Below are 16,883 nucleotides of genomic sequence, written 5' to 3' on the forward strand. Positions count from 1 at the left end.
CATGCCTGTGTCCAGTGCGTGTGCGCTGGCTGCCCCAGCTGCACCGGCTTCCCTCGGCCGGTGGCCTGGCAGGCAGACGGTTGGCTGCAGCGGCTCCTCTTCAGTCCGACTTTCAGCATCGCAGCTACCAGTGTGTGTGTGTGTGTGTGTGCGTGCGTGCGTGCACACTTATCGCTAGTTCCCGTAAACTAGAACTAAAATCCTGAGAACGTTTCAGTCCCAGTAGAGGGAGGTGGTGCAGAACACGTGTCCCCAAAAACACTGTGTCCTCACCGATTGCGGGCACGGTCTGAGGAGCGCACAGTGTTCTCTCTCACGGGGGCGCTGCAGTTCAGGGGGTCGATCCTCTGTCTGGGGGACGTCAGGGTTACAAAGTCCTTTTTAAAGAAAAAATCTTTATTACTGGAGTACATGTCCCTTGTTAAAAGTAAGTTTAAGCAACATAGAAATATTTAATAGAATAAGTGAGAGTCCCCTCGTTTTCCCTGCCTGGTCTCTCCCCTCAAACACAGCAGCTGGAAGTCAGTCCTCTGGCTTTCTCCAGCCCCCCCCCCCCCCCGCCCCCAGTTGTTTCACTTCTCTCACAACTAACCAGCTGGCAGTTCTGTGTAGCAGTTGCCATTTTTGAATCTTTCCAAAGCGTTCAACTTAACAGAAACTTTTTTCTTAGGATGTCAGTAGTCTGCTTGTCATTCAATTAAATTACGTAACGTAGCGAAGAGTCAGTTGGCAGATCCTTGTCTGGGAAGAGATAAACCCATTCACCACAGCACTGAGAGGCGGAAGCCAGAGCGTTCGCTGTGGGGCGGGCGTGGGTCTCCGTGCTCAAGGAGGAAATGCAGGCGTCCCTGAGCCGTCCTCGTGGCTGCGCCACGAGCTCTGGTGCGGACGGAGCGGCTTCACGCTGAGCCGAGGCCCGTGCCCGTCTGTGGTTTGCAGGCGTCTCACTGGTCCTTGCCAGCACTGCGCATTGTTGATCTGCAGTGAGTGGGGTTTAAAGCTGGAAAATGTTTGTCAGTAACCAGCAACGTCCAAACCCTAGGATTTATTGAGCATCTATCTACCCTTGTAGCACTTGGTGATGTTGTCCTGTAACTCACTGCAGGAACTCTGTGATATTACCTAACGTTGTCCTCATCTTAAGAATAAAGACATCAAGACGCAGAGAGATTGACTGACTTGGCTGAGGTCGCACCGTAAGTGGCAAATCCAGGATTCAAAAGTATTTTTAGGAGGCTTTTATTCGACGTAGTAAGTTTAGTGCATAAGTGAGCTCATCAGTGTTTTAATGTCATCTGTTCCCACAATAAGTTGAAACTTTCTGGCAGAATATAAGAGTAGTGTCTGTAGTACGTGAGCTGTATTTTTTTTTCATGATTCACACTTTCAGAATAGTTTGTAAAATTTATTCAGCAAGGTACTCTCCTGTTTTTACAAATAACTGGAAGAGGTAGACCGGTCCGTCTGTGGTAACGAAGGTGAAGTTCATTTCTATAGACCTGCCGAATGTGTCTGCTCCGGCGTGTTTTCGTAGCACAAGTTAAGACCTGCGTTTTTCTTTACATTGAGCTGTAACTTTTTTTTACAGGCAGTTTCCAAACGTAAATGAGGAAGACAGATACACGCATGTCAACTTTCTGTGCCGCAGCTTCTGAAAGTGTGCCGTGTGCCGACACTCTCAGTTACGAGTTGTGTTGAACTTGTGCGTGCCCCATCCGCAAAATGATATTTTTGGCGTGGCACTTCCAAAAGCAGAAAAGCTGTTCTTTACCCTGTGCTCTTAAATTTTTCCTAGACTGGACAATATTAGTAAAGGGCAGAATTTGTGGAATAAAAATGATGCACAGGTCTTTCCGGGTATTTATGTGAGGATTTCTCTAGGACACGTTTTCAGAAGTAGAATTACAAAACGAGTGTGGCACCCGGCCTTTTGCGCGGTGCTCTTCCGTCCTTGTCTTTTGAGGTGCGCAGCTTTGAGGGTGACGTACTGTTCGCCCGAGCCTATTCAGGGGCAGGGCTGCGGTCCCCTGGTCTGCAGACCCCAGCTGAGCCGAGAAAGGAAGGAAGGTTGGAGGGGAAGGGCTGCAGCAGGGAAGACACAGTAGATGCTGGTCTTTCGGACTGGACGTGCCCACAGCAAAATAAAAGACTGGAAATTCCGTGATCAGAAGACCCGGCTGCGTGCCCTGTGCCCTGGAAGGCTTCCTGAGCAGATGACGGCCCCTCCCCCGTGTCCCGTGGCCTCAGAGTAGTCAGGGAGTTTTAGAGAGTAGATATGGCCGACTGGGCGATCCTGTCTTTTTACTAGTGCTTTACGTTTTTTTATCATAAAAATTAAAAAAGATGCTTTGGACCAGCACAGACTAACTAACTAAAACCTCCGCCACTGATGTTGAGCCAGGGTTGAGAATCTTTGTTGCCAGAATAAAATCATTTGCTTGTTTGTCTTCCCATCGGACTGGGGAGTCTTTAGGGATCCCTTCGCGTCTGTGTCCCTAGCAGCTAGCCCAGAGTCCGACATGTTACAGGTACTCAATAAAGACTCACTGAAGAAACCACAAAATTAGGGGATGGATGAGATTTCAATGAACTAGGAGAAGGATAAAAATGAGTTTGCATCTATGGAAGGTTTTTATGGAAAGGTCTGAGATACACTGTTTCCGTTTCGTGGAGAAGGAGGACTAGGCCAAGGCGCACAGTTTCACAGACTGCGCTTTAGGAAGACCCCCTCGCCGTGGAGATTACTGAGCTGTATCAAACACAGATGCTGTGCGAAGGGTGTGGGCTTCCTTACCTAAGGCGGCAGCCGGACGTTTCACCGGCACTGGAGAGTTAAGCCAAAGCGATCTAGTCTTTGGGGCCAGGACAGAGTTGGTGCAGAAGTTAGAATGATTCTGTCCTGGAGCAAACCAGCTGAGACTATAAAGTATTTACATGAGGCAGTTCTGGTCTGTTCCGGGTCGCAGGTGCAGACGCAAGCATCCTGGCTGGTGGCAGGGCCAGCGACAGGGCAGAAGGAGGACAGAGCTCCAGGGCTCTCTCCCCGGGAGGTGGGGCAGGTGCACGCTGGGCCAAGAAGCTGGGTCGGTGGTAGGCTGTGGCTGACAAGTGTTGCCGCGCTTTCTCTTTGCTGGTGTTGGGTGTGTTCGGGGGCAGGCCTGCTGGTGTAAAGACGCTGTGGAGGGCTTAACGTACAACTCAAGTTCTGTGAAAAACAGCACTGACCTAACCACCCAGTGGGGAGAACTGCGCGAGGTATACAAATTCATGCTTTCGTCTTTGGTTTTATAATTGCATGTTTTGCAAAGTGAATCCAGCGGTTTTGACTGTGACGGTACAACATGAATGAAGCTAGGTCGGCTTTTATTTTGGCTGATAGAGTACAAGGTAACACACATAGATTCTTTTGTTTCCATTCGTACAGAACTGTCTCCCTCCTCTGACCTCTAGGAAAGGTCTTTGCTCTGCATCTCCATACTCAGAACGTCGGCAGAGCGACTAAATGTCGGTCGTGGTAGCTTCCACAGAGAGAGCGAAGACTTCAGTTTCTCACGCAGGGCAGTGCGAACTGCCTTTCATAAAATGTACAAAATAATGCAATGGATGTTTATTGTGGAAGCCAAGTCCTCGATTTTGGGCTCTGATTTAACGTACTTGTTAATGTGTCTCAAAGTGACCTCCCTCCCACTTCGTAAACACTTCTTTACACGTTTAGAGATTTAAAAAACCAACGTATCTGCCCCCCGTGTTACCTGTTACCGTTAAGCCGTCCGTGCGTGAGGCCCGGGAGCACAGGTGTGGGAGCTGGGACCAGTCACAGATGTCACCAACATTCAGCCAGCAGTGCTCTAACCTAATAATGTATAAATATAAAAATAATGTAACTGTATGATTTATAATTATGAAGTAGTAGAGTGTGGTTGAGTGCCACCTTCATTGAACATAGGTCCCAGTCGTCCACAGGCCTGGGCTGGGTGAACGGCCCCGCCCTGGGTCTGCACCCCTTCTCGGGGGCTCGTGCCGAGAGGCAGGGACCGCTCTGCCCCGTGGCTCTGAGGATGTGAAGGAACAGATCTCCCGAACTTGATAGAAAATTAGAGTCATGAATCTCATTCCACGCTCTGCCACTTAAAGTCATTGAAAAACCAGAAATTAAGGGTTACAGATTTAAAGATTCTGCTCCAATTAAAAACTCTCCTTTGGACTGAAGAGAAAACTTTACCCTTTTCCTGCAAGTTTCTAATTCTTTTGTCTCTCATGTACTTATTTCTGCCTCAGCTGAGTTGCAACGGCGTCTTCGGGGCACATGTTGTGAAGACCGATGACAAACACCACTCGTGACCTCCCAGAGCTGCTCCCTTGGTGACCACTAATGGTTTATCCAGTGTCAAACAAGATCTTTGTTTTCTTGATTTTAGATAAATTTGCAGCCCACGGCCTCACCAGTCATGATGTCAGTTGTTTACGTTTCAGCAAAATGTTTGTCGTAGCTTTCAAATACAGGGGAACTGCGGACAGACGGTATTTGTCACGCTGTAGAGACTGTCAGAAGTGGTTGGACTCAGCGTAGCCGAGCCGGGCTCCCCGTTTATGTTTTACTCTGCAGAGTGTCAGGCCTGCCCACGGCGGTGACCACTGGCAGCACGGGAAGACGGATAGATAGCGCAGAACTCTTACACTGGTCGCCGCGGATTGCTCTCAGTGCGTCTTTTCAAAAAAAAAAAAATGTGTCTCACACATGATGGCTGAAGGGCGAGAAGGCCCTCCGGCCCTGGAAGTGACGGCATTCCTCTCCCCCAAGGGAGGTGTGGGCACCCGGGGGCGGAATGTGTTTCCTGGTCACACTGTTTCCTCGTGTCTCCCGGTCAGGCCGTCAGAGTGTGCTGACCATAGGCGGAGGAGTTCTCAGGGGGCAGGAGGCCCCACCCCGTGGTCGCATCTACCCTGAGAGCAGGGAGAGCCCGGTCCACGGGTCCAGGGCTTCACTCAGTGTTCGACTGAGCAGCAAGGGAGAAGGGGGAGTGCATAAATGAACTCAGAGTTGCTTAAAATGTGTGCATCCCTGGGTAGGCGCTGCCTAAGTGTTGAGTTATGTAACTCGGGACCCAGCCTGCCTCCTCGGGAGCCCCAGCACTCGTGCCCCCAGCCCCTGCAAGGGCACCCGCATGCGTGGGTTCATCCTGCCGGGGCTGCCGTCCTTCCTGCGTTACCTGGGATCTTGCGTCTGTCGTAGGCCCCCAGTTCCTCCGCTTACCTGTGTCTGCTCTTTTCCTGGAGGTGCGTTTCCTCTAGAAAACCTAGGGCTGATTCAGGCCTTGATGCCCTGGAGAGAGTGGCGAGTGGCGTGGGCCCTGGGGAGACTCGCTGGACGGGAGGGAGTGAGTGAGAGGTGAGTCGACGACTGGAAAGCCGGCGTCAGCCTGCACAGCTGGAAGAGACAAGGCAGGGGGAACAGAGGAACACGAGTCACGGGGGGTGCTGTGGGCAGATGGGGAGGAGGAGCAGCTCGGGAGACGGCGCCGAGGAGCACATGCAGGCGCAGCAGAACGGGCCGGGGGGCTGAGAGAGAGGTCGGGAACCAGGGAGTGTAGGCGGAGGGGCTCCCTGCACGTGTCAGGTATGGTAAACGAGCCGTGCGTGTCACTGGACCGTTTCCCCAGCACCCGTGACTGCTCTCTGTTGAGGCGTGACGCACGTAACGTGCCGTCTGCCCTTTCCACGTGCGCGACGCAGCGTTTCTCCGTGACTGACGCACAGAGGCGCGCGGCCCCCCCTGCCCCCAGGCATCCTGCACAGCAGCCGTCACCCCGCAGAGAGACTCCACCCCTTGGTCTTCACTCCCTGCCCCCCCTGCCCCCGGGCATCCTGCTGGCATTTACACATGTTACCGAAGCACTTGTCTCCTGCCCGTCTTAGTGTAGAAATCCCAGGTTCGCAGTCTTTGCGTGTTTCTTCCACTTATTTCCCTGAACAGTCCGGGCTCTCGCATCTTGCTACAACTCCACATGTTTATGTGAGCACCAAGCTGAATAATTTAAAGTGATCGTTTCACTCGCTTCCCTTCCAAGTAGAACGGCTAGAAATCAGCATCTTGTTTGAAGAGCAGCCACCGCTCTGTGGACGGAGTGGAAGCCAGCAGCCCGCGGAAGGGCTCACCGCCCGGGAGCGGGAGCGAGCGGCCCTGCGGGGTCGCAGACGGACCTCACCCCAGACCCACGCGGGGCGGCGGGGCGGGGGCGGTGCAGGCAGTGGCCCCGGGCGTCTCTGCCTCTTGGAGTGTGGACAGTGTGTGTTCAGGTCACACGTCCTGACCTGGACGGTTCTTTCTCACGGGTGCAGGCAACTCCGAGAAAATGAGCATTATTCACAAAGCATTTGGAATTTCTCGGAACGGGAAAGTCCGTGTGAATGGCCCGTTATGTCCGACACTCTCCCAGTTCATGTGTGTGCAAATCCCTTGTCAGAAAGACACGAAATGATCTTTTCATCTGTGTGGTTGACACTGGGCTGTGGCTGACACAGAGAACTTTCTGAAGTAAAATCTCTGTGGATGAGCGGGAAACTGTGCACAGTGTGCGTGTGAGTGGTGTGTGTGAGCGGTGCGTGTGTAACACAGTCAGGGCAGCGACGGGCAGACCAGCAGGCGGGTTTGTGTCCGGGCCGCCTCTGACTGCTTTCGTTCGAGGGCTTTTAGAACCGTCTGCTGGGCCTAGGAAGAGGTTCTTTACGTTTCTTACCTAATTCAGACAAGGCTCGGGTGGATCGCTGATGTTTCCACCTCTGAGACGTTGACGCTCTGCTGAAGTTGTACATCGTTTGCGTGTTCTGGTGACGCCCGATGTCACACCAGGGGCGTGAGTGGTTGCTGAAGTGTCGCTGTGAGGGGTTGACTCCTCTTACCCCTTTGGTTTATCAAGTAATAAAAGTTACTCTTACAGGCTGGCTCCCTTAAATCAGTAAGGGTGCTCTCAGAGCTCCGTTCCGATCGGAGCGTTCACCCGTGAGGACTGGGCAGTGTGTGGAGGTCTTACTGGCGCGGGGTTTGCGACCGTCTTGCGGGTGGGAAGCGAGCGCCCCGCAGCAGCAGAACGCCGGACCGTGAACCCGCAGAGGTGTGGCCACGTCCGTGCTGCCTGTCCCCGGCACCTAACGCAGCACGACGGTCGCCCGATGAAGGCTGAGTGAACCAACAACAGTGTACAGCAGCAGTAAGACAGCGCGCTCCAGACTCCTGGGTGGTTAACAGTGTGGGCACCATCCAGGCAGGAAACCAGCAGCTGCTCCAGGTGATGTCAGAGAGGAGGCATTTGCAGTCAGGACTCTGTTACGGAGTTAGTGGGCAGGCTGCGGGAGGAGGTGGGGGTTTCCAGGGAGCAGTCTCAGCGTGTCTGCCCCGGAGCCGGGCAGCGGGAGAGGGAACGAGTCCCGTCCAGACCTGGAGCCACGCTGAGCACGGGCGGTGCTGGCCGCTGAGTCCGCCTCTGCAGAAAGACCGTTCCCACCCAGCCGTGGTCCGTGCGTGTCTGTGCACTGTCATCGGGCGTGAGGAGCTGGCGCCACCTTCACAGGGCAGAGCGACGCGTGCAGAACTCGGCTCTCCTGGGCCGCCTGCGCCCGCCGGGTGTTTCCCACACCCGGACCTACAGTCCTCCGAGGTACTCCTTTGTAGGCTGGCAGGTGTTTTTACTGGGATGGAAACATGCGTGTATTAATCCAATAAAAGTACCTACTCAGTGCCGGGCACTATTCTAGATACTAGGAGCATAAAATAATTTTTACTCTGCAACTTGTAATGTGTAAATAACTTTATCTCTTTTACACTCACATCTTCATGTAAATATGTTCAAACCAACAATATGGTGTTTAACCTCATATAGGAAATTTTGACTTCACAGTTTTGACCTGCTGGTTAACCTTGAAATCACCCTTATTCTTCCTGTCAAGTTGTATTTTTAAAAAAGATTTTATTTATTTATTTCTAGAGAGAGGGGAAGGGAGGGAGAAAGAGAGGGAGAGAAACATCAGTATGTGGTTGCCTCTCACACGCCCCCTACTGGGGACCTGGTCCACAACCCAGGCATGTGCCCTGACTGGGAATCGAACCAGTGACCCTTTGGTTCGCAGGCTGGTGGTCAGTCCACTGAGCCACACCAGCCAGGGTTCAAGTTGTATTTTTTTTTTAAGATTTATTTATTTATTTATTTTTAGAGAGGGAAGGGAGGTAGAGAGAGAGAAAGAGAGAGAGAGAGAAACATCAATGTGCGGTTGCTGGGGGTTATGGCCTGCAACCCAGGCATGTACCCTGGCTGGGAATCGAACCTGGGACACTTTGGTTCCCAGCCCGCGCTCAATCCACTGAGTTACGCCAGCCAGGGCTTTCAAGTTGTATTCTTAAACAGAAACAACTCAAATCCACTGGCTGGCAGTGCCATGCACAGGCCCATCTGGTGACTCTTTTGTGGCAGATTAGAGGAAAAGGGGACTTGTCAGAACTTGGTGCACCTAATAAAATGCACATTCTGAGAGGAGAGGCCCACATATGCAGGTAGCAAGGGGCTTATGGAGCTCAAACGTGCACTGCCTCTGAGTGCCTGAGAGCTGGCTGGGCTTGGGAGTCGGGAGCACGGGGAAGCCGTGATTGATTCTAGTCACCTCTGTGAGCCACTGTGCGTTCGCACCGTCCCTCGCTCCGTGCTGTCGCTCTGCAGCTGTTCAGAGAAGCAGCACCCAACTGGCGTGTGCAGGTCCTTTCGAGAGCAGAGGCTCCGGTACGGTGATGCCACGGGAGTCCTCTCCAGTTCAGACTAGGGAGAAGGAAACGTAGGCTTTTTGTTCTGAATACATGGCAATCAATACACGACCTCCGCTGGAAGAAAAATCGCCTTTCCTAGAAAAAGCAGCACGTCTTCTGTTTCTTCCTCCCCCTCCTCCTCTGTGTTTTACTCCTTGACCTCGTCCGTGGAGTGGGTAGCATTGAACAGTGATGGCCACTTAATGACAAATGCAGTAAAATCTCCCCGATTTTCAGCCCTGTACACAAATGCTCGATCCGAACCGCTGTTCCGTTCACCAGGGCTCGGTGTGAAGAAGCTCAGGTAGTGGCAGAAGGTGTTTCCCAGCTGGCGTTGCGAGAGGCAGGCAGAGGGGGCTCGCACCTCCTGTCCGGCAGGAGCCGGGGGCTCCAGTGCAGCAGGGTCCTCTGCAGACTTGGAGGCAGTGTCCACGCTGGAGCTGGACGCACAGCCTGCAGGGGTCGCTGACGCTCAGGGAGGAGGGCATTTCAGAAGGGCTGCCCTTGACAAGCAGGTCCTGGGGGCCGGAGGGACTGGAGATGTGGCAGGGGACCGCCCTCGGGCCACCTGGAGCCGCACTCACCTGGCCCACCCCTGCTGCCGTGGGCCCGGGCCTTCCTGCTCCCTGGCATGCTCCTCCTGTTTCAGCCCCACAGACTCCAGTTAGCTCTCATCATGCATTCTCCATGTCTGGGCTATTTCAAGAGTTTTTCTTTTCCTTTTAGTCACTAGTGAATGCTAATGTCAGGGCTCGGGATCCCCCCTCTGATGCTGAAAGTTACGTCACCCTGTCTTCAAAACAGTACTGAGCTGCATGCAACGCAGTGTTCCAGGGCTGACCCTGGACCAGGAAAGGGACATCGGGGGAGACTGGGGAAATCCAAGGAGAGGCTGTGGTTTGGTTAGTAGTTTTGCTCCAGTGTGATGACGTCCCACGTTGGTTGAGTGCATCGTGGTTGTGTAAGATGTGGACACGAAGGAAAGCTGAACGAAGGCCTGCAGGAACCCCAGCACATCTGAGATGACTTCAAAATGAGATTTTCTGTGAGTGTTTCACAAAGTGTCAAGTCTAAGCTTTTACAGAATTGGGGTATTTAGTGACAGGCGTGCCAGAAGTCCAACGTGTTTCTCGAGCACACACGGGGTTTTCCCGCAGCATTCCATGTGCAGGTGCATCGCGCCCTCAGAAGTTGACAAACCTAGACGCAGGCCCCAGCGCTGCCACCTACCAGCTGAGAAACACAAGCCTGGAACCGAGTCCCCGAGGGCTGGTACTCTTTTCCCTGTGGTGGGACGACCAGCTCCCCTTGGGGCTGGCCTCAGGGCTGGCAGCCACCAGCCGCCTGGGGCGGCCACGTGGCCAGCCCCTCAAATACCGCTCAGCCCTCCAGGATGGCACTTTGAGGAACAGGGAAGTTTAGGTTCCTGCTTCCTTCTTAAGTTTCTTCTCACTGCATACAACTGCACTCCCCCTTCCTCCTTAAGGACAGAAGGGGTCGGGTCGCTACTGCCCTTGAGAGTTGGGCCCATGGCCCTCAGGTCTCTGTCCTCCTCTGCTGGCCGGTCCCCTGCAGGGGGCCGAGGACGGGGCCTTGACTTCCGAGGCGCACGGGCGTGTCTACACCTTCCCTCCTCTTGTGCGTCCTGGGCCTTCTCTCCTCTAAGAGAACTCCTGGTGGTAGAACCCCCAGAAAATGGTCTACACTTCCATTCTTTGATTCAGCAACTACTTATCGAATGCCTCATTTTTGCTCGACCCTGTGTGTAAACGCAATCCCAGCTGCCGGAGCACCCACACAGGCTACTTTGTAAACGTAAATGGATAATCAATATGGTGTGCGTTGTAATTAGCTGATAGAGAAATCCGCCGGGAACTTCTCGCCTGGCGATGGCGAGGGAGCGGTGCTGCAGGAACCCTGTGGTCATCCCTGGTGGGAAGAGCCTCTGGGCTGGACGGTCCTGCCCCGGAGCCCCTGGGCCCCAGGGTGTCTGTCCATGGTACTGCCGTGCGTCTGCGGGGCTGACTTGCCCAGAGTGGATTCTGCTGGGTCTCCTGGTCCCGAGGTGGTTTTGCTCCCCGACTTTGAAACATGCGGGACACTTGCAATGCAGGAACAAGTGGGGAAGGGGAATTGTCGTGGGAGACCCCTCTAGTCTGCCCTGGCCCAGCAGCGGGCCAGCAAGGGGGAAGGGGACAGAGGAGTCCAGGAACCTCCTAGGCGGGTTTTTGTCTTTCACTTGGATAGAAACCATCCTTGTTACAGCCGTGGTGCCCTGAGGAACTGTCACAGGCTCCACCCGCTCAGCCTGCAGCAGCTCCAGGTGCAGCCTCCCTGGAGCACCGGCTCTGTCTCTGTCTCTGTCTCTGTCTGTCTGTCTCTCTCCCTCTGACTCGGCGCCGGGCCGGGCCTGCCCCTGCGCAGCTCTGCGGGGCCCGGGGACGAGGGAGACAAGAGTGAGTTTGCTCTGAGCTCTGCCGCACTGCAGGCACTAACTCTGTGTGCACGCTCCGGGGCCTCTGTCGGAGAAGGACGAAGGAGAAGAGACCAGAGCACTTAGGTCTCTCGTCCTGCCGCCCCGCTCCCCCCACCTCCTCTCAGTCCAGACAGGCCCAGAGGGCACAGTGCAGGTCCCCGGAGGAGTGCCTGCCCTCCAAGGGCCCTGTCCTGATTAGCATCACAAAGGAATTGTCCTGACCCCTTGAGAATGCCTTTCCAGCCTCCCTCAGCCCCAGTGACCTTCTTACCTTTGCCTGCAAACAGGGCGGGGTGGGGGGTGCTTTTTAGTCTTTCGGGCACCTCGTTCCCACAGATTTGCAGTTTTCTCGCGATAGTCTTCGCCCCAGAACCTGAGTCCCTTCCAGCGCGAGCGTCTACAGCTTACAGGCTGCACCAAGACATTTGCGTGGGACCTGGCGGTGCGCAGCAGGCCTGGCAGGGGCAAGCCATACCGCAGAACGAGGCACGTCAGCGTGTTGTGCTTCTTCTAAGAACAGGTGGAGACAGGAGATTTGTGCACGTGGTGACCTTTAAGTGTCAGGGAGGTTTTCCGCCAGGGAAAACCAAGCCATGACAAAAAAAATGCACTCTCAGGTCTTCCCATCTCTGTACATGAGACTGCCGGGTTCTGAACCTACTCGTGTTATCTCTAAACAGGTCTTAAGGCACCGCCAGATGCTCAGCCCAGAGCTCGCCTCTCCTGCTAATGAGCGCCCAGACAGGTTCCCCATCTGCCGCCTCTGCCTCAGAGGCAGGGGAGGCCTTCCCCCCTGGTCACAGAGGCAGTAATCGCTGTCTGTAGAGAAGCCAAGTACAAAGGCCGCCAGCCCTTGTGGGCCGCCAGAGATGAGCAGCTGCCTCCCTTTGGGCTGGGAGAGGTAATAACAGTTACTCTGGTTAATAACTGAGTGGCTTCCCAGGCCGTGTAATTCAGACGGAAGCTGTCACTCTGTGCTGGCCTTTAGCTGAGCTGGGTTGTGGGGACGGAGCTGCTGGCCCTGGCTGCCAGTGGTCGGTCTCACAGGGCTGGAGGGCGCGGGCAGGAGGGCAGGGCTGCACGGTGTTCTGCCAGGTACAGGCGTGAAGCCACGCATTTTGTCGTTAGAGGTGGTTTTTCCTCGCTCAGAGAAGAACGATAAAGCTCTTTATGGAAGTTCCTACTTCACATACCTGAACGAACACAGAGTGTTTGGAGAGGGGGTAAAGAGGGAAAGGAAAGCTCCTCTTTCCAGGTGAGGTATTTCCACCCATTGAGCAAGGTGTGCGCACCCCGTGCCTGCCCCGTGCCTGCCGGTGTCCGTAGGGTGGTGTGGCTTCCCGGTGCAGTGCGCTGGCACAGGCAGGTCCAGGAGAGAGTAGGGAGGAGCGGGCAGGCTTGGAGGCACACACGGTTGGAGGCAGAGCCTCTGCCTTGGGTTGGGAGGGTCGGGAAGAGCTTCCTGGAAGCGCGGCCTTCGGGGTCTCACGTGACTGAGGTCCACTGAGCCGGAAGAGTGGACACTGTGAGCGACACTGTGATCCCATATCTGCAGATGTGGAAGGAAGGCCAGGGCACCCCGTGCCTTTCACAGTCAGGGCACCCTGCACCCGTGGGAGCGGGGGCGGGGGGGCGCGGTGTGGGGGCACGTGGCCAAGCTTTCCTGACGGGAGTCGTCATCCCAGGTGCTCCGGGTGCTGCTGCTCATGCAGCCGTGCACTGGGGTGCGTGCTGCTCTCCCCGTGTGTGTTACAGGCGGACACACGGGTTACTTCCTGGTGTGTCGACGTAACAGCATCGGGGCTTTAAACAGATTGCTGAACCCATCCGGGTGTTCCATTATTCTGATGGCCCGTTTTATTGCCAAGAAACTTTTTTCAATAATAAAATAGATGATTAGTTTTTAGTCCTGAGAGTGTGAGTTCCTGTATGGGATTCACAGTGGACGTGTCATAGTCCCCACTGTATTGCACTGGGCACAGAGGGAGCGACGGAGTGACTGGGGCGTTCCACTGCCGCGCCCGGCTGTGCCCCGCAGGGAGGCCGGGGAGCCCGTGAGAGCCCTGAGGCAGACGTGTTGGGCGGAGCCTGGCCGTGACCCCCATCTGCCCCCAAGATCCCTTCGGTGCTCCCCAGAGACTCGAAGGCTTGGTGGGCGTAGGTGCTGTTGGGGGAATTCTAAGGCGCCGTTGCAGTGGAGGGTTTGTGTGTGGGCCGGCCCGGGCGCCCTGTGGAAGGACGGCAGACTGGGTGCCGCACACAGTAGGACTTCATTTCTCACAGGCCTGGAGGCTGCACGTCCAAAGCGCAGGGGGCAGCAGCTTCACTTTTTCCCGGAACGTCTGCTTGGTGCGTAAGCGGCCGCCTTCTCCGTGCATGAGCCTCCCTGGTGTCTCCCGCCCCCTGTGAGAACACCAGGCCCGGTGGATCGGGACCCACCCAACCGTCTCGTTTTAAGTTAATTGTCTCTTTGACGACTTTACCCTCAGATACACTTACATGCTGAGGGACTAAGGGTTAGGACTCCAACGTAAGAATTTGGGAGGGGCACACAGTTCAGCCCCTAAGAGGTTGCTGTGCTGCTTTGCACGTATGTGAGGCACTGACACTCTGCACCCCTAAACCTGGCCACAGTGCACCCCAGAACTGCGCTTGCCTTCCACATGTCAGAGGGATGCAACGAACCTGGGGAAATTTCCCCCCACAGGAACTGTAAACAGTTCAGAAAATGGACAGAGATAACCAGAGGTGGAGGTCGAAAATGGTGTGATATTCCCCCTAAAATAACGGAAGTGGTAAAACAGTGAAAGGTCTCGCTGAATGGTTAGTATTAGATCTCCAAAGAAAAAATTTGTATCTCCGAAGGAAAATCCTAGGAGAGGAAGTCTTCGTGGAAGTCCATTTGTCTTGTTAGGCCATAATGAACATCACAAAATGATCTCGTTTTTCAAAGTGCTGCTGAAAACTTCTGTGTAAAATGCGGTCTCCGTCTGCTTGTTGGTCTCACTCACCCCCACGTTTTCGGCTTCCCGGGGGCTGCAGTCACGTGCCCCGTGCTCACCACTCAGACCTGCAGCTCCCAGGAAGCCTCCCTGGATGCTCGCAGAGTGACGGAACCCGCAGAGTGTGCCGCACGGCGACTCGGTAGTCCATTCGGTTATGACTTTGTGCTTGGGAAATGGAGCTAACTTCTGGTTGTATTTTTTTTTCTCCAGAACGTGGCCGATCAGATCGCATTTCAGGTTGCAGGTGGACTGACAGCCCTAGAACACGTCCTTCAGGGAGCAGTCCCAGCCGCAAACGCCAACACCGTTTCACGGATCCCTCCTAAGTACGTACGGTCTTTTAGCCTGTCTTTCGTGTTTCACTCACGGACCATTGCTGCCCTGGTTTCCGTATGGGAGGCCACAAGGAAACCACACGTGTGTGTGTTCAGGCTTGAACAGCGGAAGCTGACACTCCCCGTCGGGGAGAAGGTTCCTGAGAGCAAGTCCCCGATGGGGGTGTGAGTGCGCATCCTCACTCACAAAACTGAAGCTGAGCCTCAGAAGCCTTAGGAAGGAAGTCTCGTTGGTCTGCAGCGTTCTCTAACCCTAAATCAAGGGGAATTGGTAAACTCCGGGGTAGTTCTGAGGGCTCACAGAAGGGGACCACCGAGGAATAGCGGTAGGAGGAAGCTCACTTTCTGTGCTGTGTACGGAACAGAGGCGAGTGGCCTGGGCACGAGGGCCTGAGTGTGCAGTGGAAGCCCCTCGCGTGCAGGAAGGGCACTCGAAGGCCAAGACCGCCGTCGGCCAAGTCCCAGCCAAGTAGCTGGGCCTTTCCCTGCAAAGTGCTCTTTGTCATCAGGTAAAAAAAAAACCCAAAAGGATGGTGCTTTGTTTCTGGGTCACATTTCTGTAAAGTAGAAGTAGCACCCGCTCCCGAGGCAGACCAAGGTGGCCTCGTCTCCAGCCCCCAGTTCCCCGCTGCAGTGGCCGGGGCAGCTGCCTGGGCACGTGGGTGTGTCCCCTCTGTGGCCCACGGAGTCTCGTCCGCCTGGCAGTGCCGCCGTGCGGTCCATCGGTCGTAAACTGGAGTGCCGCTCAGAGGGTAGGCGACCGTCGTTAACGTAGGTGTCTCTCCTGGCCGAACACCGTGCTGTCGGCGTGACGTGAACTTGCTGCCACTCGAACTCGCTTTGTTTTCCACTTCCTGTGCGTTTCGTGACGCTGCTGTGTGCCAGCTCCTTGGCGGTGAAGTGCGTCCGTGTTTTTCTTGCTGCACTGACAAAGGGAAGGTCAGAGGGAAAGGGTGTCGGTGTCCTTCGTGTCGGAGACGTTTCTGTGAGGCAGGAAGTGCCGCGCCGGACAGCCCAGCACCTGCGGAAGTCTCCGGCCCACGAGAGTGAGTTTTCACGTCTGAACTTGGAACTCCGTGTGTGTGAGAGAGAGAGAGACAGAAAGCTCAGGGAGGACCCAGCAGTGATGTTTCAGAACCAGCCGCAGTGTCTCCATGTTGCCTTCAGCTCCCTCTCGGAACTGAGTCCGGGCGCGGAGGTGGCGTGAGTCGGCCGTGCAGACGACTTCCCGTCGGACGGCGGGGGCGGGGGACGGTGTGGAGTGGGAGCCGTGTGCACCTCACGTGACCGCCGCGTCACGGCCCTTGGTGCATGCAGTTCCTAGAGCGGCGTTGGGCGAACCCACTGTTACCCAGCAGTTCCTTGGTCCTCGGCAGGGTTATTCTAGTGTAACTCTAAACGTCTATTTTCAGATCTAGGTTTAGGAAAAGTGAAGAGTCCCCTCCTACAGTAAAAGTGAAAACGGCTCCACAAGCTGATCAGCCCTAGTGGCTGATAAACACTCCTCCCAGCTGACTTACGGCGGCACTTTGTTCGCGCCTCGCGGGGCTGCACAGAGACTGTGACAGTGGGCAGCTGTCCCACCGCTAATAAGATCACGGCAGAGAAATTAGCCGTATCGACTTTAATCTGCTGTCGCACACGGCGGGCCACCTGCGTCCGGTCCGGAGCCAGCTCGTTCCGTGGCGGACTCGAGCCCTCACCCCCAGATTCTCCGTGAGGCCAGGTCTCAACACGTGCCGTCCCGACTGTCTTCTCGTCGGGCAGAATGGAGTGTGACACTGGAGTCTAAAACCAATGTTTTCATTTCGTGCTCCCCCACGTTTTAAAATACATTGTAATCTTTGAAATGTAGCATCTTCTTAGCAGGAGGCTAATGTTGGGAAACGCGGCAAGTCTGATTAGGTTGGTGCTTGACAGGTACATGATTTCCATCCAGAAGAAGAATGTGTCTCCGCGGGCTAGTTCAGCTGCCTGCTCTGCATTGCAGCAGATTCACCAATTAAACAAAGAACCTTGCAGTAATTCACCAGGTTGAGGATTTCTCCGAGGGGCCCTTATAATGAGGGAAATACTTTAATTTAAAAATCCGTCTGGGTGTTATTAGAGTGTTGCAGGATGGAATATGATGTGCAGTGTGACCACCACCTGGGACTGTCGGGCTGAGTGTGACGCAGCCTGGCCTGCAGGGGGCACGTCACCGACACCCCCCACCGCGGTGCAGGGCTGGTCAGGCGGCGTCCCTGCACCTGGGGCCCGGGCCCGCAGGCCAGGCG

At 54.9% G+C, this 16,883-nt stretch overlaps 1 protein-coding gene across 4 annotated transcripts in view; it reads left to right on the forward strand.

Moving 5' to 3' along the window:
- SCAPER (S-phase cyclin A associated protein in the ER) overlaps window positions 1-16,883 on the forward strand; it is a 144,372-nt gene that overhangs the window by 69,867 nt on the left and 57,622 nt on the right. For all 4 annotated transcript variants that reach the window (XM_028502379.2, XM_036013194.1, XM_028502377.2 and 1 more), the window contains one exon: window positions 14,483-14,598. In XM_028502379.2, the coding sequence (XP_028358180.1) occupies window positions 14,483-14,598 (116 nt within the window). The remainder of the gene's footprint in view (window positions 1-14,482; window positions 14,599-16,883) is intronic.

This window comes from Phyllostomus discolor, chromosome 12 (assembly GCF_004126475.2).
Source record: "Phyllostomus discolor isolate MPI-MPIP mPhyDis1 chromosome 12, mPhyDis1.pri.v3, whole genome shotgun sequence".
NCBI classification, from domain to species: domain Eukaryota; kingdom Metazoa; phylum Chordata; class Mammalia; order Chiroptera; family Phyllostomidae; genus Phyllostomus; species Phyllostomus discolor.